Raw genomic sequence first — 15,453 nt, 5'->3', positions numbered from 1 at the left:
TGAGCCAGCAAAAGATCCTAATTTTCTAGCTAGGAGTAACACAGTCCTCAAACAGCCAGGTACTTACAGGTGCTCTGTATATTATTTTATTTTTTCCAACAGCACCACCCACTGGTTTACTCACTGCGTCAAACTGCTGCAGCTTCTGAAACTATCCTGCCAAATGCTTCAAAGGAGGATATATATATATATATATATATATAAAATATGCAAAAATGACCCAGATCACACACCTTTTATTTTAAAGTTTTTTCTTTTTAATATACAACATTGTATGTACACTTTATAATATTTTCATAAAAATGGACAAGTGGCACAACTTGACCTTCCTGTTATTCGCAGCAAATAAAACGTTAAACTCCAGTCTACAACTGTATATCTTTGTTGAAAAAGTGCTGTCCCACAAGGCAGGTGGTGTGTAGTTTCTCCCAAATTCCATGCCATATTCCTGTTTTAAATGTTTTTTTTTTTTAAACCTGTAACCTCTTCAGCATTGAAAGGATTTTTTTGGTCCTAAAACCAAGGTTCTCCAGCAATTATGACCAGAAAGAAACATCATATGATTGACTGTAAATGTAGATAGTACCTTACAAAGAGTACAGCATGTATTCAACTCTGCATTCAATTAGAGATGACCTGTGAAACTGGGCAATGGGTCAACATTTAATTTGAGAGATTAACAATGTTAATTTGATGGCTTCCAAGCAAAGACTGTTCATAAAACTAGGGCTTAATTAAATAAACTAAATAAAATCGAACAGCCTGAACCAGACGCCAGCTCAAACCCAAACGAGATTTGGGCTCTCACATTCACACCAACAGAGCTATAAAACACACTTACACATACAGACATAAGAAACATACAGTAATAACACAACAACACACACACACACACACACACACACACACACTTGCTAATGTTAGCAGGATATTCTGCTACAAGAAAACAGATCAAAATTAAACAAACTCCGATTTGATCCACCAACATGGTACTGCATTTGACACATTGTGGTGTGTAACATTCAGTTTTAACAACAACACAAAAAACAGTTATTACTTGCAACACTGATGCAGCTGTTATATCACCTACAGGGAATACTAAACCCTTCAATTGAATATCTGATTTTAAAATGGCAAGGAGTTGATTCTTTCAGGGAATGTTTGCCTTTGGACAGATTCAATTTCTAAATGACAGTTCTCTTATAATAAAACAGCAGAGGAGTGTATAAAAAAATGAGTCAGTCTAATTTTAAAAGGAATATTCTGTATGTTCATTTCTGTGGGATGGTGGCCTGGAATTTATTATTCTATAGTCTCACAGGTTCTTTTATTTCATAACTAATTGTGTAATTGTGTCTTTTCCTGCTTCAGAAAACTTCTTTTTTATCTTGTAGGCTTTCACTGCATGGAAATGAGCAGCATGAAGATTTTTTTCACCTTCTGCACTTCACAGACAAAAGAGCATCATATGGGTTTGTAAATAATAACAACATTTTAGTATTCCTTTATCTTCTGCGTGAGAGTCCGAACCAATATTTTGCATCACAGCTGTAATGCAAAGTGCTTTAAAGTCCTTGTTGACAGCTTTTTAGTTTGACAGCAAAATAAATAAAAACGATTTTCATCCTGCGCCAAAAAGCGACAAAGCAAACAGGGGAAAAATAAAAAATAAAAATCACTGCTGTAACAAAACGGGTTTTTTTTTTGCTTGTTTGTTTTGTAAGTAGTTATTCATGTTTAATGAGCAGGTCTCGATATTGAAACTAAAACAATAAATAGTTCTAATAAAAATACAAACGTTAATCTGCAGCACAGGCCTGGATGTGAATTGTTTTGTGGGTGTTGCTTGTTTCCAAATAATAGGTGACCACATATAAAAAAAACACTCATTCATTCACGGGCCTGCCCTTACACACATATGGCACCAGCAATCTCCACTAGATTCATTATTAACATATATATTTGTTAAAACCCTGAACACTCAAAGTCCCAACAAGTACCGAATTCACCTTTTGCCACTTCTCTCTCTCTCTCCTCATTGAAGCCTGGCATATAGTCTCTTTGCCAGCGTAAAGTGCAGCAGTGCTTGGTTTATGTCCTGTGTTCCTGGCTTGAGATACTTCTTCATCACTCGGTCACGGAGCTGTAACATCATCATGTGGAGAAGATCCTGTCAGTGAATTTCAGCATAATTTTCGGGAAAAGCTGGCATTGCATTAGTTGGATTCGTACAGCGTGGACTTGAACGGTTTCACCAGGCCCTCCTCGTAAACCTTCAATATGGCCTCACACACAAACTTGAACTGGCTCTGAGAAGACAGAGAATAAAGGGGAAGTCATGGTGAATGCAAGACGTGTCAGTCTATCATGCAAGAGCAGCCAAGTGTGATGGCAGTATGTGAAACTGAGATGAGAGCATAATTCATGGACTGAGAGAGAAGGATAGAGAGACAGAGAGATGGGAGAATGCGCATAGAACCACTGTGGAACAAACTGAAAGACATTTTGCATGTTAAGAAGCAGAAAATAAGATGTGGACAGGAAGAAATTAAAGTCAAGAAAATGTAGCTCAGGTCAATCCTTTAAAATCATTCACCAAGTGAAGCCAGAACAGCAAATCGTGTTCAAATAAATGATCAAATTTATGTACACTACCATTCAAAGTTTAGGGTTGGCAAGAATTTGAAATGTTATAGAAAGACAACAATATTATAACACATTACAATTCAAAATAACTCTTTCTATTTGCATCTATTTTAAAATGTAATTTATTCCTGTGATGGTGAAGCTAAAATTTTAGCAGCTATTACTCCAGTCTTCAAAGTCACATGATTCTTCAGAAATCATTTTAATATGCTGAGCTGGTGCTCAAAAAACCTTTTACATTTATTATCATCATGTTAAAAATGTTGTTTTTGTGGAAACTTTGTTTAAAAAAAGACAGTAACTGTCTTTACTGTCACATTTGATCACTTAAATGCATCCTTGCTGACGACAAATATTAATTTCTTTCAAAAACAACTTACTGACCCCAAACATTTGAATGGCAGTGGATGACCAACAGAAAAAGTGATGCCTTAGTAACAGCACTAATGAAGAAGCACAGAATGGGCATGTAGTGCACAAGTGTTTTCACTGAGCATCAACCAATTCTCTTTCCTGCTGTCTAATTAGTGAGGTCTCATGGTCAGCAGCCTCTGGGCTGGCAGGCCTCATTAAAGTATAGCAAATCACGTTGGAATCACAGCTGCATCGTTGTCTCAAGCTCTGGGAGTCCCAGCCTAGACAAGACCCCCTTCTTCTTTTATAGATGTGGAAACATTACACCCTGCTGCTGCTTTAAATTTATGTAATGTAGTTTGTTTGTTGTTTATTTAACATGTCATCATTAGCTGTATAACGTTCTGCCTCTTCCCAGCAACTGAAGGCAGAAAGCCAATGATAAACCCTCAATGGATGACTGACGAAGGCAATGACACGAAGAAAGAAGGTGGGTGGGACTTACAGGCGTCTGAATCATCATAGCCCTCTGATCCCGCATGGTTCTCACAATTTCTAATGGATACACCGGCTGGCCGCACTCCATCAGACACATTGCCGTCTCCATGGTGATGAGAACTCCCGTCCGGCCAATCCCAGCGCTGGGTTATAAAAGAGGGACAGGGGAAGGGATAAAAAGGGGAAATGGTAAGCCAAGACTTGATTACACTGTAATTCACTTTAGATAACTACATTTAGAAACTACTTTGTGATATATAGATATGTGAATTACCTGCAGTGGACCACAACGGGCTCGTCCTTCCCAGCTCGTTTACTCCGGACCAGAGCCACGAAATCCAGGAAGTCCGTTGAGTCATCTGGTACACCGTGATCAGGCCACGCCAGGTACTGGATTTGGGTCATTTCCCTGCTTTCCCCACTCTAACAGCACACAGAACAAAGCGTCAAATACAAAATGACAATGTTATAATGGGATCATGACAAATGAATATTGTAAACAAGAACCTGGAGTTAAATAACTGCAAGTAAGCATTGGCTTAAAGAGATAGTTCACCCAAAAATGAAAATAAGTCATAATTTACTCACCCTCATATCATTACAAAACTTCATTTTGTCGGTCTCAATGTTTTGTGCACATACAAAGAAAGTCAATAGGTTGCAAAACTGTTTGGTTACCAAATTTCTTCAGAATATCTTCTTTTGTGTTCCACAGAAGAAAGTCATAGTTTCAAATTCACACGAGGGTGAGTAAACGATAATTCTTTACTTTTAGGTGAACTATCCCTTTAAGAAACTAAATCATCAATTTGGAAGCTTTCTCAGGAACGGCAACAATACACGGTTCAAGTTAAGAATATAATTAGACAGTTAACATGCAAATCTGTAATACAACTCACCTCGATGTGAGTAAGAGTCATATCCCTAACCAAGAAAGCAGAGTTTCCTTCCTCAGTCTGGCAGGAAACCTGAAAGCCGCCGTATGTGGCGCTACCTGAGGGGTTCGGCCAGTACTGATGGCACTTCACCTGCGGTAGAGAGGAATCAAATGACGTCAGATCGAGAAGTAAAAAAAAAAAAAAAAAGATTGATAATAGTTCCTTTGTTAAAATAAAACCATCACAGTTACAATGTCAGAGAGATATACATACACGTCCTCGCTCGACCTGAGTAGTAAGCATGACTACCAAAGAGGAGCCCTGCTCCCACGTCATCTGCCAGAAATCCGGGCATGTATTGGGCAGCGGCCCCTGGCAGGCGATATAGCGGTTTATGAGCCTGGAGGCAGGGATTTCCATCTGCGAATATGACAAAACATAATTATGAGGGGCTATTAAATCATAATCCATCATTCCTTGGGTGTTTGAGTTTGGTGGAGATAATAAAATAATTATGAGTCACTTACATTGATGTAATTTGCATTGATGTAGTCATCTGTGCCTTTCAAGATGACTCGAGTTGCGTCATCTGACAGTAAACAACAAAAACTGATTTATGTTTTATCAATTCCACTGGTTATTAGTAAAAAGGAACGGCATGCAGTGATACTCACAAGGTGAGATGTCTCTGTAGCGGTTTTTGGAAAGATTCTGAGGTAATTTGGCACATGACATTGTCATTCCAGGCCTTTTCCGATATAGTTGCTTTAAAATAAAAGGAAGTCAGTCAGTCAACAAAAATCCCAAAGAATGAGAACTCATTAACAGACACGCATCTTATGACCTTCAGGTTTCCTTTGCACTTTTATGACTTTCATACATTAAACATTTCCCCTTACTCCTCCAATTCAAGCATTTCGATAATGGATCGTTTCAAGCACATTCCACCCAGTGCTTTGAGTGTAAATCCATGCACTAATTACAAATACAACATACACTCACCTAAAGGATTATTAGGAACACCTGTTCAATTTCTCATTAATGCAATTATCTAATCAACCAATCACATGGCAGTTGCTTCAATGCATTTAGGGGTGTGGTCCTGGTCAAGACAATCTCCTGAACTCCAAACTGAATGTCAGAATGGGAAAGAAAGGTGATTTAAGCAATTTTGAGCGTGGCATGGTTGTTGGTGCCAGACGGGCCGGTCTGAGTATTTCACAATATGCTCAGTTACTAGGATTTTCACGCACAACCATTTCTAGGGTTTACAAAGAATGGTGTGAAAAGGGAAAAACATCCAGTATGCGGCAGTCCTGTGGGCGAAAATGCCTTGTTGATGCTAGAGGTCAGAGGAGAATGGGCTGACTGATTCAAGCTGATAGAAGAGCAACTTTGACTGAAATAACCACTCGTTACAACCGAGGTATGCAGCAAAGCATTTGTGAAGCCACAACACGCACAACCTTGAGGTGGATGGGCTACAACAGCAGAAGACCCCACCGGGTACCACTCATCTCCACTACAAATAGGAAAAAGAGGCTACAATTTGCACGAGCTCACCAAAATTGGACGGTTGAAGACTGGAAAAATGTTGCCTGGTCTGATGAGTCTCGATTTCTGTTGAGACATTCAGATGGTAGAGTCAGAATTTGGCGTAAACAGAATGAGAACATGGATCCATCATGCCTTGTTACCACTGTGCAGGCTGGTGGTGGTGGTGTAATGGTGTGGGGGATTTTTTCTTGGCACATTTTAGGCCCCTTAGTGCCAATTGGGCATCGTTTAAATGCCACGGCCTACCTGAGCATTGTTTCTGACCATGTCCATCCCTTTATGACCACCGTGTACCCATCCTCTGATGGCTACTTCCAGCAGGATAATGCACCATGTCATAAAGCTCGAATCATTTCAAATTGGTTTCTTGAACATGACAATGAGTTCACTGTACTAAAATGGCCCCCACAGTCACCAGATCTCAACCCAATAGAGCATCTTTGGGATGTGGTGGAACAGGAGCTTCGTGCCCTGGATGTGCATCCCACAAATCTCCATCAACTGCAAGATGCTATCCTATCAATATGGGCCAACATTTCTAAAGAATGCTTTCAGCACCTTGTTGAATCAATGCTACGTAGAATTAAGGCAGTTCTGAAGGCGAAAGGGGGTCAAACACAGTATTAGTATGGTGTTCCTAATAATCCTTTAGGTGAGTGTATATCATATCTTATTTAACAGTAAATCTGGCCCAAAACTGGATACTTCATGACAGGGAAGCATTTTCAGCACATAAATAAAGCATGTTTCTGCACTGTAAAACTAGTATCTTAAATCCTGCAGAGGTTTAGTGACAAGTGTTATATAGGAACATGTCTCCTTGAGTAATATATTGCACATCTTGATCAACATTTTCACATACACGAGCCCTACACACTAACAGGAAGATATTAGGGCTGCTTGATGAAAGACAGGAAGTAATAGGAAGTTCTTTTGATATGACCACATCCTGAATAACCCTGATTGCTCTAGATTTCAGAGCATGCTTTAAATTAGTAATTTAGATAAATAATTGCATATGAACTTGAACTGCTCTCTTGCCAAGGAGAACAAATTACAAATTGTTTGTTTTGTTTCAGAATCAGTTTGTTAACTCACATCAAACTGGGCCAGTATATTAGTACTGTTGAGACCCTCCTTTAACTGCAGCATTGAGTCCCTCCAGGCATCCTGGTCCAGCTGCGATGCGTCTGTGGGAGATTTCTCTGGGATATATTGAAAATCCGGTTCGGTCTCCAATTTCTCCTCAACCACATCGTAGATAGCTACACAAAGAGAGACAGTTCATGTAATGGCAATGTGCTAATGTGATCAATCCACAGAACTGGAAATTATTTTTCTCTAACAAGAACCATACAAAGTGAATAAATCAATTGTCGAATGTTGTCTTTTTACTTAAGTTTGGAAATCGTAATTATAATGTGTGCATTTAAAGTGATTTTGGTCTTAATAAAATGATTATGTAAACAACGTGGCTCAACCCAAAAAGATTTCCATGTAAATGCCAAGTTATACCTAGTATTTAATTAATTGTAAAGACGTTAATGTGAACTTATATTGTTAATATACACTACCATTCAAAAGTTTGGGGTTAGATTTTTTTTTTTTTTAATGAAACGAGTATGAATTGATGTGACAGTAAAGACTCAACATTGACAATAATAATACATGTTTCTTGAGCAGCAAATCGGCATATCAGAAAGCTTTCTGAAGGATCATGTAACACTGAAGACTGGAGTAAAAAAAAAAAAATCATACAACCCCAAACTTGAATGGTAAATGTAGTCATTTCAGCAAAAGACTAGTGTATGACTCAGACCAGTGCTCACCATTGGGACGCACCAACAGGATGAGCTCCCCCGAGTGGCTCTCACAGCTGGCCTTGATGAACATGACCACCTGATCATGCGTGTGCTCTGCAATATCTCGACCGTTGATCAGCACAACCTGATCGCCCTCATTCAGTCGAGGCACACACAAATCAGCCTAGAGAGGAGACACAGGCAGAAAATTATGAAATTCAAAGTACTTGCCATTAGATGACCATTTTAATTCATGATTCTGATTATTCTAAAATAAATATTAAGAAATAAATAGCCGAAAAATTCCATATCTAATTTTGAATGAAAAGCGACATAAATCCTTGAACACAGACATAAACAAAACACTCACATACAGGACAGATCACTGCTAACACTATAGGAGTCACTCTTCAATGAATCTGTCTTTATTGTCTTCAGCTGTAATCCAAGCTGCGCTATAAAGGGTAATAATACAGTATTTATGGCAATAAACAGCCTATTAAACATACCGATGTTCCAGGCGCTACTCGAGACACGATAATGGGCATCTTCTGATCAGAGCCGCCCTAAAAAGGAGAGAGAGGGAAAGATGATTTCACAGAGGCAATGGAATCATTAAATCTTCAACAATCAGTCACAGAAAATGACAGATGCAGAACATTTTACCTTCACATTAAACCCAAATCTTCCATTCTCATCCGATTTCATCTTGATCAGGACAAGATTGTCATGAGGAACGATTCCATTGGGCTAAACGTAAGAAAAATTACAATAATATCAACATTTGCATGTCAGTTTTTCTGTTCAAGTACACTGCACTGGTTTTAGCTAATTTGCATTGATTTCCGTTAAGTACAGGTTTTGGTTGGTTTAAAAGCAGTGTATGACTTTGCACCTTCTTACATTTCTGACTGTCTGTTCAAACATGCTTCAAGTCATTGTTTGAGATCTTCCTAAGCTGTTTTATTTGCATACTGACATGCAAACCTTCTGAGATCAGGTGAAGCTGCTTAAAGGGAAAGTTCAACCCAAAATGAAATGCTGTCATCATTTTTACTCACCGTCAAGTTCTTCCAAACATGTATGAGTCCACTTTCAGAGGAAATAAATTCATATAGCTTAAGGGTGAGTACATCATGACAGGATTTTCATTATTGGGTGAACTATCCCTTTAAAGGCCATTATGCCCCCAAAATTTGAAACCGAAATTAAACAATTTCCAATAATTCACATTTCTGAAAAGCTTCTGAAGACAACTCCTGACAAAGTTTTTCTCCACAAGTAAAATAAATTTTTGTCATCCTTATTTTTATTTGTTTTGTCGTTGTGGTTTCATAATGAATGAAACACTGTATTTAATGTATTAAAGATACTACATACATAAAATATATTATTAGATTTCACAAACATTGCTTCACACACATAGGCAGTGAAAAAGATTTATGTACAATGAACTGCATGCACCAAACCACCAAGAGCTTTATTACTTTTTGAAAGTGCAACCACATCAGTGGTAGACCATAGAAGGGAGGGACACAGGACTATTAATGCAAACTTTGGAAAGAGGAACAACAAAGTAGCACACAGACAGTCTGGGTCGAGTGAGTCAGTTGATGTATTCTTACCGTGGCTTTTTCTTTTGCTATAGGGACATCGTACATTTCATTGATGTGGTTGTCCAAGTCCTGTTGGGAGTGTGACAGTATAAGCTGGCTCAGGTTCTTCCTGGACTGTTTGGGTGGGAGGGCAGGGGGCGGACCTTCAACTCCTTCCGGAGACCTATTAAATTAAGAGAGAAATTTAAATAAATATATAAATAAAAGAGCATCAAAGACATACTTCAAAATATCTCCTTTTGTGGTTCACGGAGAAAAAGAGTCAAACATGTTTGGATCGACTTGAGCACAAGTAAATCATGTCAATTTCATTTCAGGATGAAATTTCCCTTCAATTAAAAGAGCTCCAATACCATCAATTCTGTCCAACACATGAATGACAATTCATAGCACCCAGCTATCAGAGACGTCAAACAGGTTCAGCACCATTCAGCTCAATACATTTCATTCAGTTAACTGACCACATTATACTGTGACAATCCAGTGAACTGCTGAATTATGCAACACATTGTGTTTTAGCTTTCACACTTGGGTGCACACTTCCAATAAACAGCACACCATGTAGGGTCACGAGTATCCGAGTGTGTGTTTGTATATAGGGCGTAAGGGTGTGCGCATCCGCATGTGTGTTGGCTCCCACTGACTCCGTTTGGCTTTTATGTTCACTTCTAGTCATGTTCTCACCCCAGCATGGTGTCAGAAAGTGAAAGCTGCTGGTTTTGGGTCAGAGCGGAGCAGGTCAAAGGTCACCCAGAGCAAGTGATAGCATAGACATACAACACAACCAGAGTAGTCTGACTTTCAAACAAATGATTCCTATAAGCAGATTCTTTTAATGAATCAGTCAAAAACAGCATTGCAAAACCAGAATTCTGTAAGTCCTGTTGGGTTCTGACTTCTGAGTTTGGGCAGCAGGTGTTTATTTCTTCATTTTGATCTTGTGACAGACACAAACAAGCATATGCTGAGGGTGTGTGTGCGCGCACATGTCTGCATGTTGGTTTATACTTTATGTGCACAGGAAGATAAAGCAGAAGAGAAAGTATTATGGAACATATCCTTGTGTTAAGAAATAGGTATTCATATTCAGTTCCTCAAATGATACATAAAGCATAATGACAACGATGACATTTAGTAACACCTCCTCATTACAGTGTCTATTTTACATTTCAATTTTCTGTGATTAATCATGTTCAAACTTTGTGAAGAAAAGTTAATTTACACCTTGTCCTAACACAAATCTGATGTATACCAGATATTGGACTAATTAGATTCCACTGTGGGCAGGGCTACCCAAAGCAGTTTACATGTATACTTTTACCCAAATTGACTCACAACAGAGAACATAAGCAATTTGTCACATAGCAAACAATATGGGCAGCTCAGCAATGCCACAGAATTAGAAACCAAGCAAATGACAGAATGTCCAATCACACATTACCGTTTGCAGCTGTGGCGGGTTAGGATATGTAGGTGTTATTAACTCTGTAGGGTTAAAATGTAGGGTTCTTAACTCAAGATGGCGCCGAGTATGGCTGCTGTGGTGTGGAACGCTCCCGTACTTTTGTTGTTTTTGTTTGTTTGTTCTGTGTTTAGTCATTCTCCTACTGTCAGTTTTACCAGAGACGAACTACTGGACATAAGGCAACACACACCGGACAATTTTTTTCCGGTTTTTGATTATTCAGACGCTTTGTTGGATGTTTTGGTCGGAGGGGCAGCGGTCCTAGTCAAACGCGCGCTCAGACGGAAAAGAGGGAAGCGCGCCGGCGCGCTGGTTAAACTCCGCGAACGCGGCTTCCGAACTGCGCTCCCAAGCATTCATCTAGCGAATCTCCGATCCCTTCCTAACAAAATGGATGAACTACTTCTCCTCACCCACACAAATAAGGACTTTACAAACTCTGCTGCATTGTGCTTCACTGAAACCTGGCTGAGTGAAAACATCCCGGATAACATGCTTCATTTGCCTGGATATCAGCTGTTCAGATCAGACCGCATCACAGAGCTAACGGGGAAAACGAGAGGTGGTGGACTATGTTTCTACATAAATGAAGGTTGGTGTTCAGATGTAACAACTCTGAAGAAGATGTGTTCTCCTAATTTGGAGGCCTTCTTCATAAACTGTAAGCCGTTCTATTCACCCCGCGAGTTTTCCTCCTTCATTCTCGTGAATGTGTACGTGCCTCCGGACGCGTGCGTGAGCGCCGTGATGCAACAGCTGGCTGAACAAATATCTGAAACAGAGCAAAGGTACCCGGACTCTTTTTTAATCATTCTTGGAGATTTTAATAAAGCAAATCTCTCCCGCGAACTGCCAAAATACAGACAGCACGTCACATGTCCCACCAGAGACAGTAATATATTGGATCATTGTTACACAATAATTAAAGATGCATATCACTCTGTCCCACGGGCAGCTCTGGGGCTCTCTGATCACTGTTTGGTTCATCTCATACCGACCTATAGGCAAAAACTCAGATCTTCTAAGCCTGTATTAAGAACTGTTAAGAGATGGACTAATGAAGCAGAGCAAGATTTAAAAGCTTGTTTTGACCTCACTGATTGGAGTGTTTTTGAAGCCGCTGCCACCGATCTGGATGAACTCGCAGAGACTGTAACATCATATATCAGTTTCTGTGAGGATATATGCATCCCCACCAGGACATTCTTATCATTCAATAATGATAAACCGTGGTTTACTGGGAAACTCAAACAACTTCGTCAGGCCAAAGAGGACGCTTACAGAAGTGGGGATAAAATCTTGTATAACCAGGCCAGGAACAGACTAACAAAGGAGATCAGAGTGGCTAAAAAGAACTACTCTGAGAAGTTGAAAAAAGAACTTTCAGCCAACGATCCGGCGTCGGTATGGACTGGTCTGAGGAACATCACCATGTACAAGACACCACCCCCACAGTCTGTGGAGAATCAACAACTGGCTGACGATCTCAATGTGTTCTACTGCAGATTTGAAAAGGCCAGACTGACACCCAGCACCCGCTCTGATCTGCACTTCACACATTCACCTTCCCCCCCTGCAACCCCCCTTACTCCCTCCCCCACCATTCTACCTGCGTTTAAAGTCTGTGTAGAGGATGTGAACCGGGTCTTCAGAAAACAGAAATCTAGGAAAGCTTCAGGACCAGACGGTATTTCACCTGCCTGTCTAAAAGTCTGTGCTGACCAATTGGCCCCCATCTTTACACAAATCTTCAACAGATCTCTGGAGCTGTGTGAAGTTCCCTGCTGCTTCAAACGCTCCACCATCATTCCCGTCCCCAAAAAGCCCAAAATCACTGGACTTAATGACTACAGACCTGTCGCACTCACGTCTGTGGTCATGAAGTCACTTGAGAGACTGGTCCTGGCCTACCTGAAGGACATCACTAGACCCTTGCTGGATCCTCTTCAGTTTGCCTATAGAGCAAACAGGTCTGTGGATGACGCTGTCAATATGGGACTGCATTACATCCTGCAACACCTCGACAAACCTGGGAATTATGCAAGGATCTTATTTGTGGACTTCAGCTCGGCCTTCAATACCATCATACCTGACCTTCTCTCAGACAAACTGAGACAGCTCTCTGTGCCCTCCTCCATCTGTCAGTGGATCACCAGCTTCCTGACAGACAGGCAGCAGCTAGTGAGGCTGGGCAAACTCACATCCAGGACTCTCACCATCAGCACTGGCGCCCCTCAGGGTTGCGTTCTCTCCCCACTGCTCTTCTCTCTCTACACGAATGACTGCACATCAAAGGACCCCTCTGTCAAGCTCCTGAAGTTTGCGGACGACACTACAGTCATAGGCCTCATCAAGGACGGTGACGAGTCTGCTTACAGACAGGAAGTTGAGCAGCTGGCTATCTGGTGCAGTCTTAACAACCTGGAGCTGAACACGCTCAAAACTGTGGAGATGATAGTGGACTTCAGGAGAAACCCCCCTGCTCTCCCCCCACTCACCATCATGAACAGCACTGTGACTTCAGTAGAGTCATTCAGATTCCTGGGCACCACCATCTCTCAGGACCTGAAGTGGGACAATCACATTGACTCTATTGCGAAAAAGGCCCAGCAGAGGCTGTATTTCCTCCGCCAGCTAAGGAAGTTCAACCTGCCTCAGGAGCTGCTGAAACAGTTCTACTCTGCAATCATCGAGTCTGTCCTATGTTCTTCTATAACTGTTTGGTTTGGTTCAGCTACCAAAACAGACATCAGAAGACTACAACGGACAGTTAGGACTGCTGAGAGAATTATCGGTGCCCCTCTGCCCAGCCTCCAAGAACTTTACACCTCCAGAGTGAGGAAAAGGGCTAAGAAAGTCACTCTGGACCCCTCACACCCAGCTCACTCTCTCTTTGAACTGTTGCCCTCTGGCCGGCGCTACAGATCACTGAGCACCAGAACAGCCAGACACAAGAACAGTTTTTTCCCCCAGGCCGTATCCCACCTGAACAACACATAACACACCCCGGTACTGTACATCTGTAAATAACCCATCAAACCTTCATCTGCACATAGGACACATGCACATTCACAGTTCTGTCTATGGTCATGTCTCTTTTCTGTATATTTTTATTTTTATTACTATTGTTATCCTTAATTATTGTATATTCTCTTCATTAGTGTTCTTTATCACCTTAATTATATGTTGTCTGCACTATGTTTGTACTTTCTGTACTGGAAGCTCCTAACACCAAGACAAATTCCTTGTGTGTGCAAACACACTTGGCAATAAAGCTCTTTCTGATTCTGATTCTGATTCTGATTCTGATTATACTAATTTGCATGTTTAGAAATTTTATAGATTGTAAACAGAAACTTTTGTATAAATGAATAAATTGCAAGCATTATAAAAAAAGTAAAATGTTAAAAAATAGCTGGCACCAGTAAATATTTTCTATTGTTACATATGCTATAATCATGACCTTCTTATAATGCACACAAATAAACCTCAATCTTGCAATAAAACTCGTTTAAAGTGATAGTTCACCCAAAAAATGAAAATTCAGACATCATTACTCACCCTCATGTCCTTCCAAACCTGTTTGGCTTTTTGTTCTGGGTAACACATAAGAACACATTTTAAAGAATGTTCACAGTTTCAGTTCCCAATGACTATCATTATATGGACAACAAAATACAATGGAAATCAATGGGAACTGAAAGTCTTTGGTTATCAACATTATTATTTTTTTGTGTTCTGCCCAAGAAAGAAATGCATAGGGGTTTGGAATGACATGAGGGTGAGTAAATAATGACAGAATTTCCATTCCCATAAATGAACTATCCATTTAAGCAATTTTGTGACACTGTAGGTGCTGTCAAATGACTTTGGTCGGTCACATCTGACTCTTCTTAAAGCAATCTATTAACAACATGTTTTTTTTTCTTCTGATAATCTGTCTGATAATGGCAACATTATCAGACAGGTTATGACGTGACACCGTCCCCCAACTGTAAACAGGTAATTTCTACAACAGCTTAAATACTGAAACAAAGGAACATATCTCTATTAAACAAGCTTAGCAAACCAAGCCAAAACAACCACATGCCACACAAACAGCCTATCTGCCACTAGCAATGTCATTAGGCTTAAGTATACTGTGGACCTATTCAAGAGGATCACAAAAGAGCTTGACACGTTTACCATGCACCGTTAAAATCCAAAGCTCTGTGCCCAATGCTATGAGAGCGGTAAACACGTTTTACAGCTGCGCAGCGTGCATTTAGTTTCCATTCGGGGCCATTTAAGGGTGTAGACAGAGGGTGGTAGCTGTGATTGGAAGGCAGAGACAAAACAAACAGCAAATAAAAGATGGTTTTGGTGCAGAAAACCACCAAAATTAACTTGAGCTTCTGTCTTTTACACTAAATTATGTGGCTTCTGCAAATAGTGTTTTATAATAACTGAAATGATTTAATGTTTCAATAAGTTAGAGTGGCACTGTGGCATGAATAAGCAAACAGTCAAGACTTAATATGCATTATAAAGTGCACTTAAATAAAAAGCGAATATACCAAACGTCTGCTAAAAGACACTTTTTGGGAGTTTTCATTTAAATAAAACGTCACTGATATTACTTTGAATATATCAGTATT

The 15,453-nt window shown here is 40.1% G+C and overlaps 1 protein-coding gene across 2 annotated transcripts in view; it reads right to left on the bottom strand.

Annotated features, from left to right (window-relative positions):
* Positions 1-259: 259 nt before the first annotated feature.
* LOC306877069 (tyrosine-protein phosphatase non-receptor type 4-like) overlaps positions 260-15,453 on the bottom strand; it is a 74,100-nt gene continuing 58,906 nt past the window's right edge. For both annotated transcript variants that reach the window (XM_079428608.1, XM_079428607.1), the window contains 12 exons: positions 9,361-9,514; positions 8,402-8,485; positions 8,245-8,301; positions 7,763-7,919; positions 7,032-7,198; positions 5,051-5,141; positions 4,904-4,965; positions 4,650-4,796; positions 4,398-4,526; positions 3,773-3,921; positions 3,506-3,641; positions 260-2,309 (listed from right to left, as the gene is read on the bottom strand). In XM_079428608.1, coding sequence (XP_079284734.1) covers positions 2,217-2,309; positions 3,506-3,641; positions 3,773-3,921; positions 4,398-4,526; positions 4,650-4,796; positions 4,904-4,965; positions 5,051-5,141; positions 7,032-7,198; positions 7,763-7,919; positions 8,245-8,301; positions 8,402-8,485; positions 9,361-9,514 — 1,426 coding nt within the window. In that variant the 3' untranslated portion in view covers positions 260-2,216. The remainder of the gene's footprint in view (positions 2,310-3,505; positions 3,642-3,772; positions 3,922-4,397; positions 4,527-4,649; positions 4,797-4,903; positions 4,966-5,050; positions 5,142-7,031; positions 7,199-7,762; positions 7,920-8,244; positions 8,302-8,401; positions 8,486-9,360; positions 9,515-15,453) is intronic.

The sequence above is a fragment of the Barbus barbus genome (assembly GCF_936440315.1).
Source record: "Barbus barbus genome assembly, chromosome: 11".
Classification (NCBI taxonomy): domain Eukaryota; kingdom Metazoa; phylum Chordata; class Actinopteri; order Cypriniformes; family Cyprinidae; genus Barbus; species Barbus barbus.
Note: the sequence above shows the minus strand (reverse complement) of the source record. Positions and strands in the feature narration are given on the sequence as shown.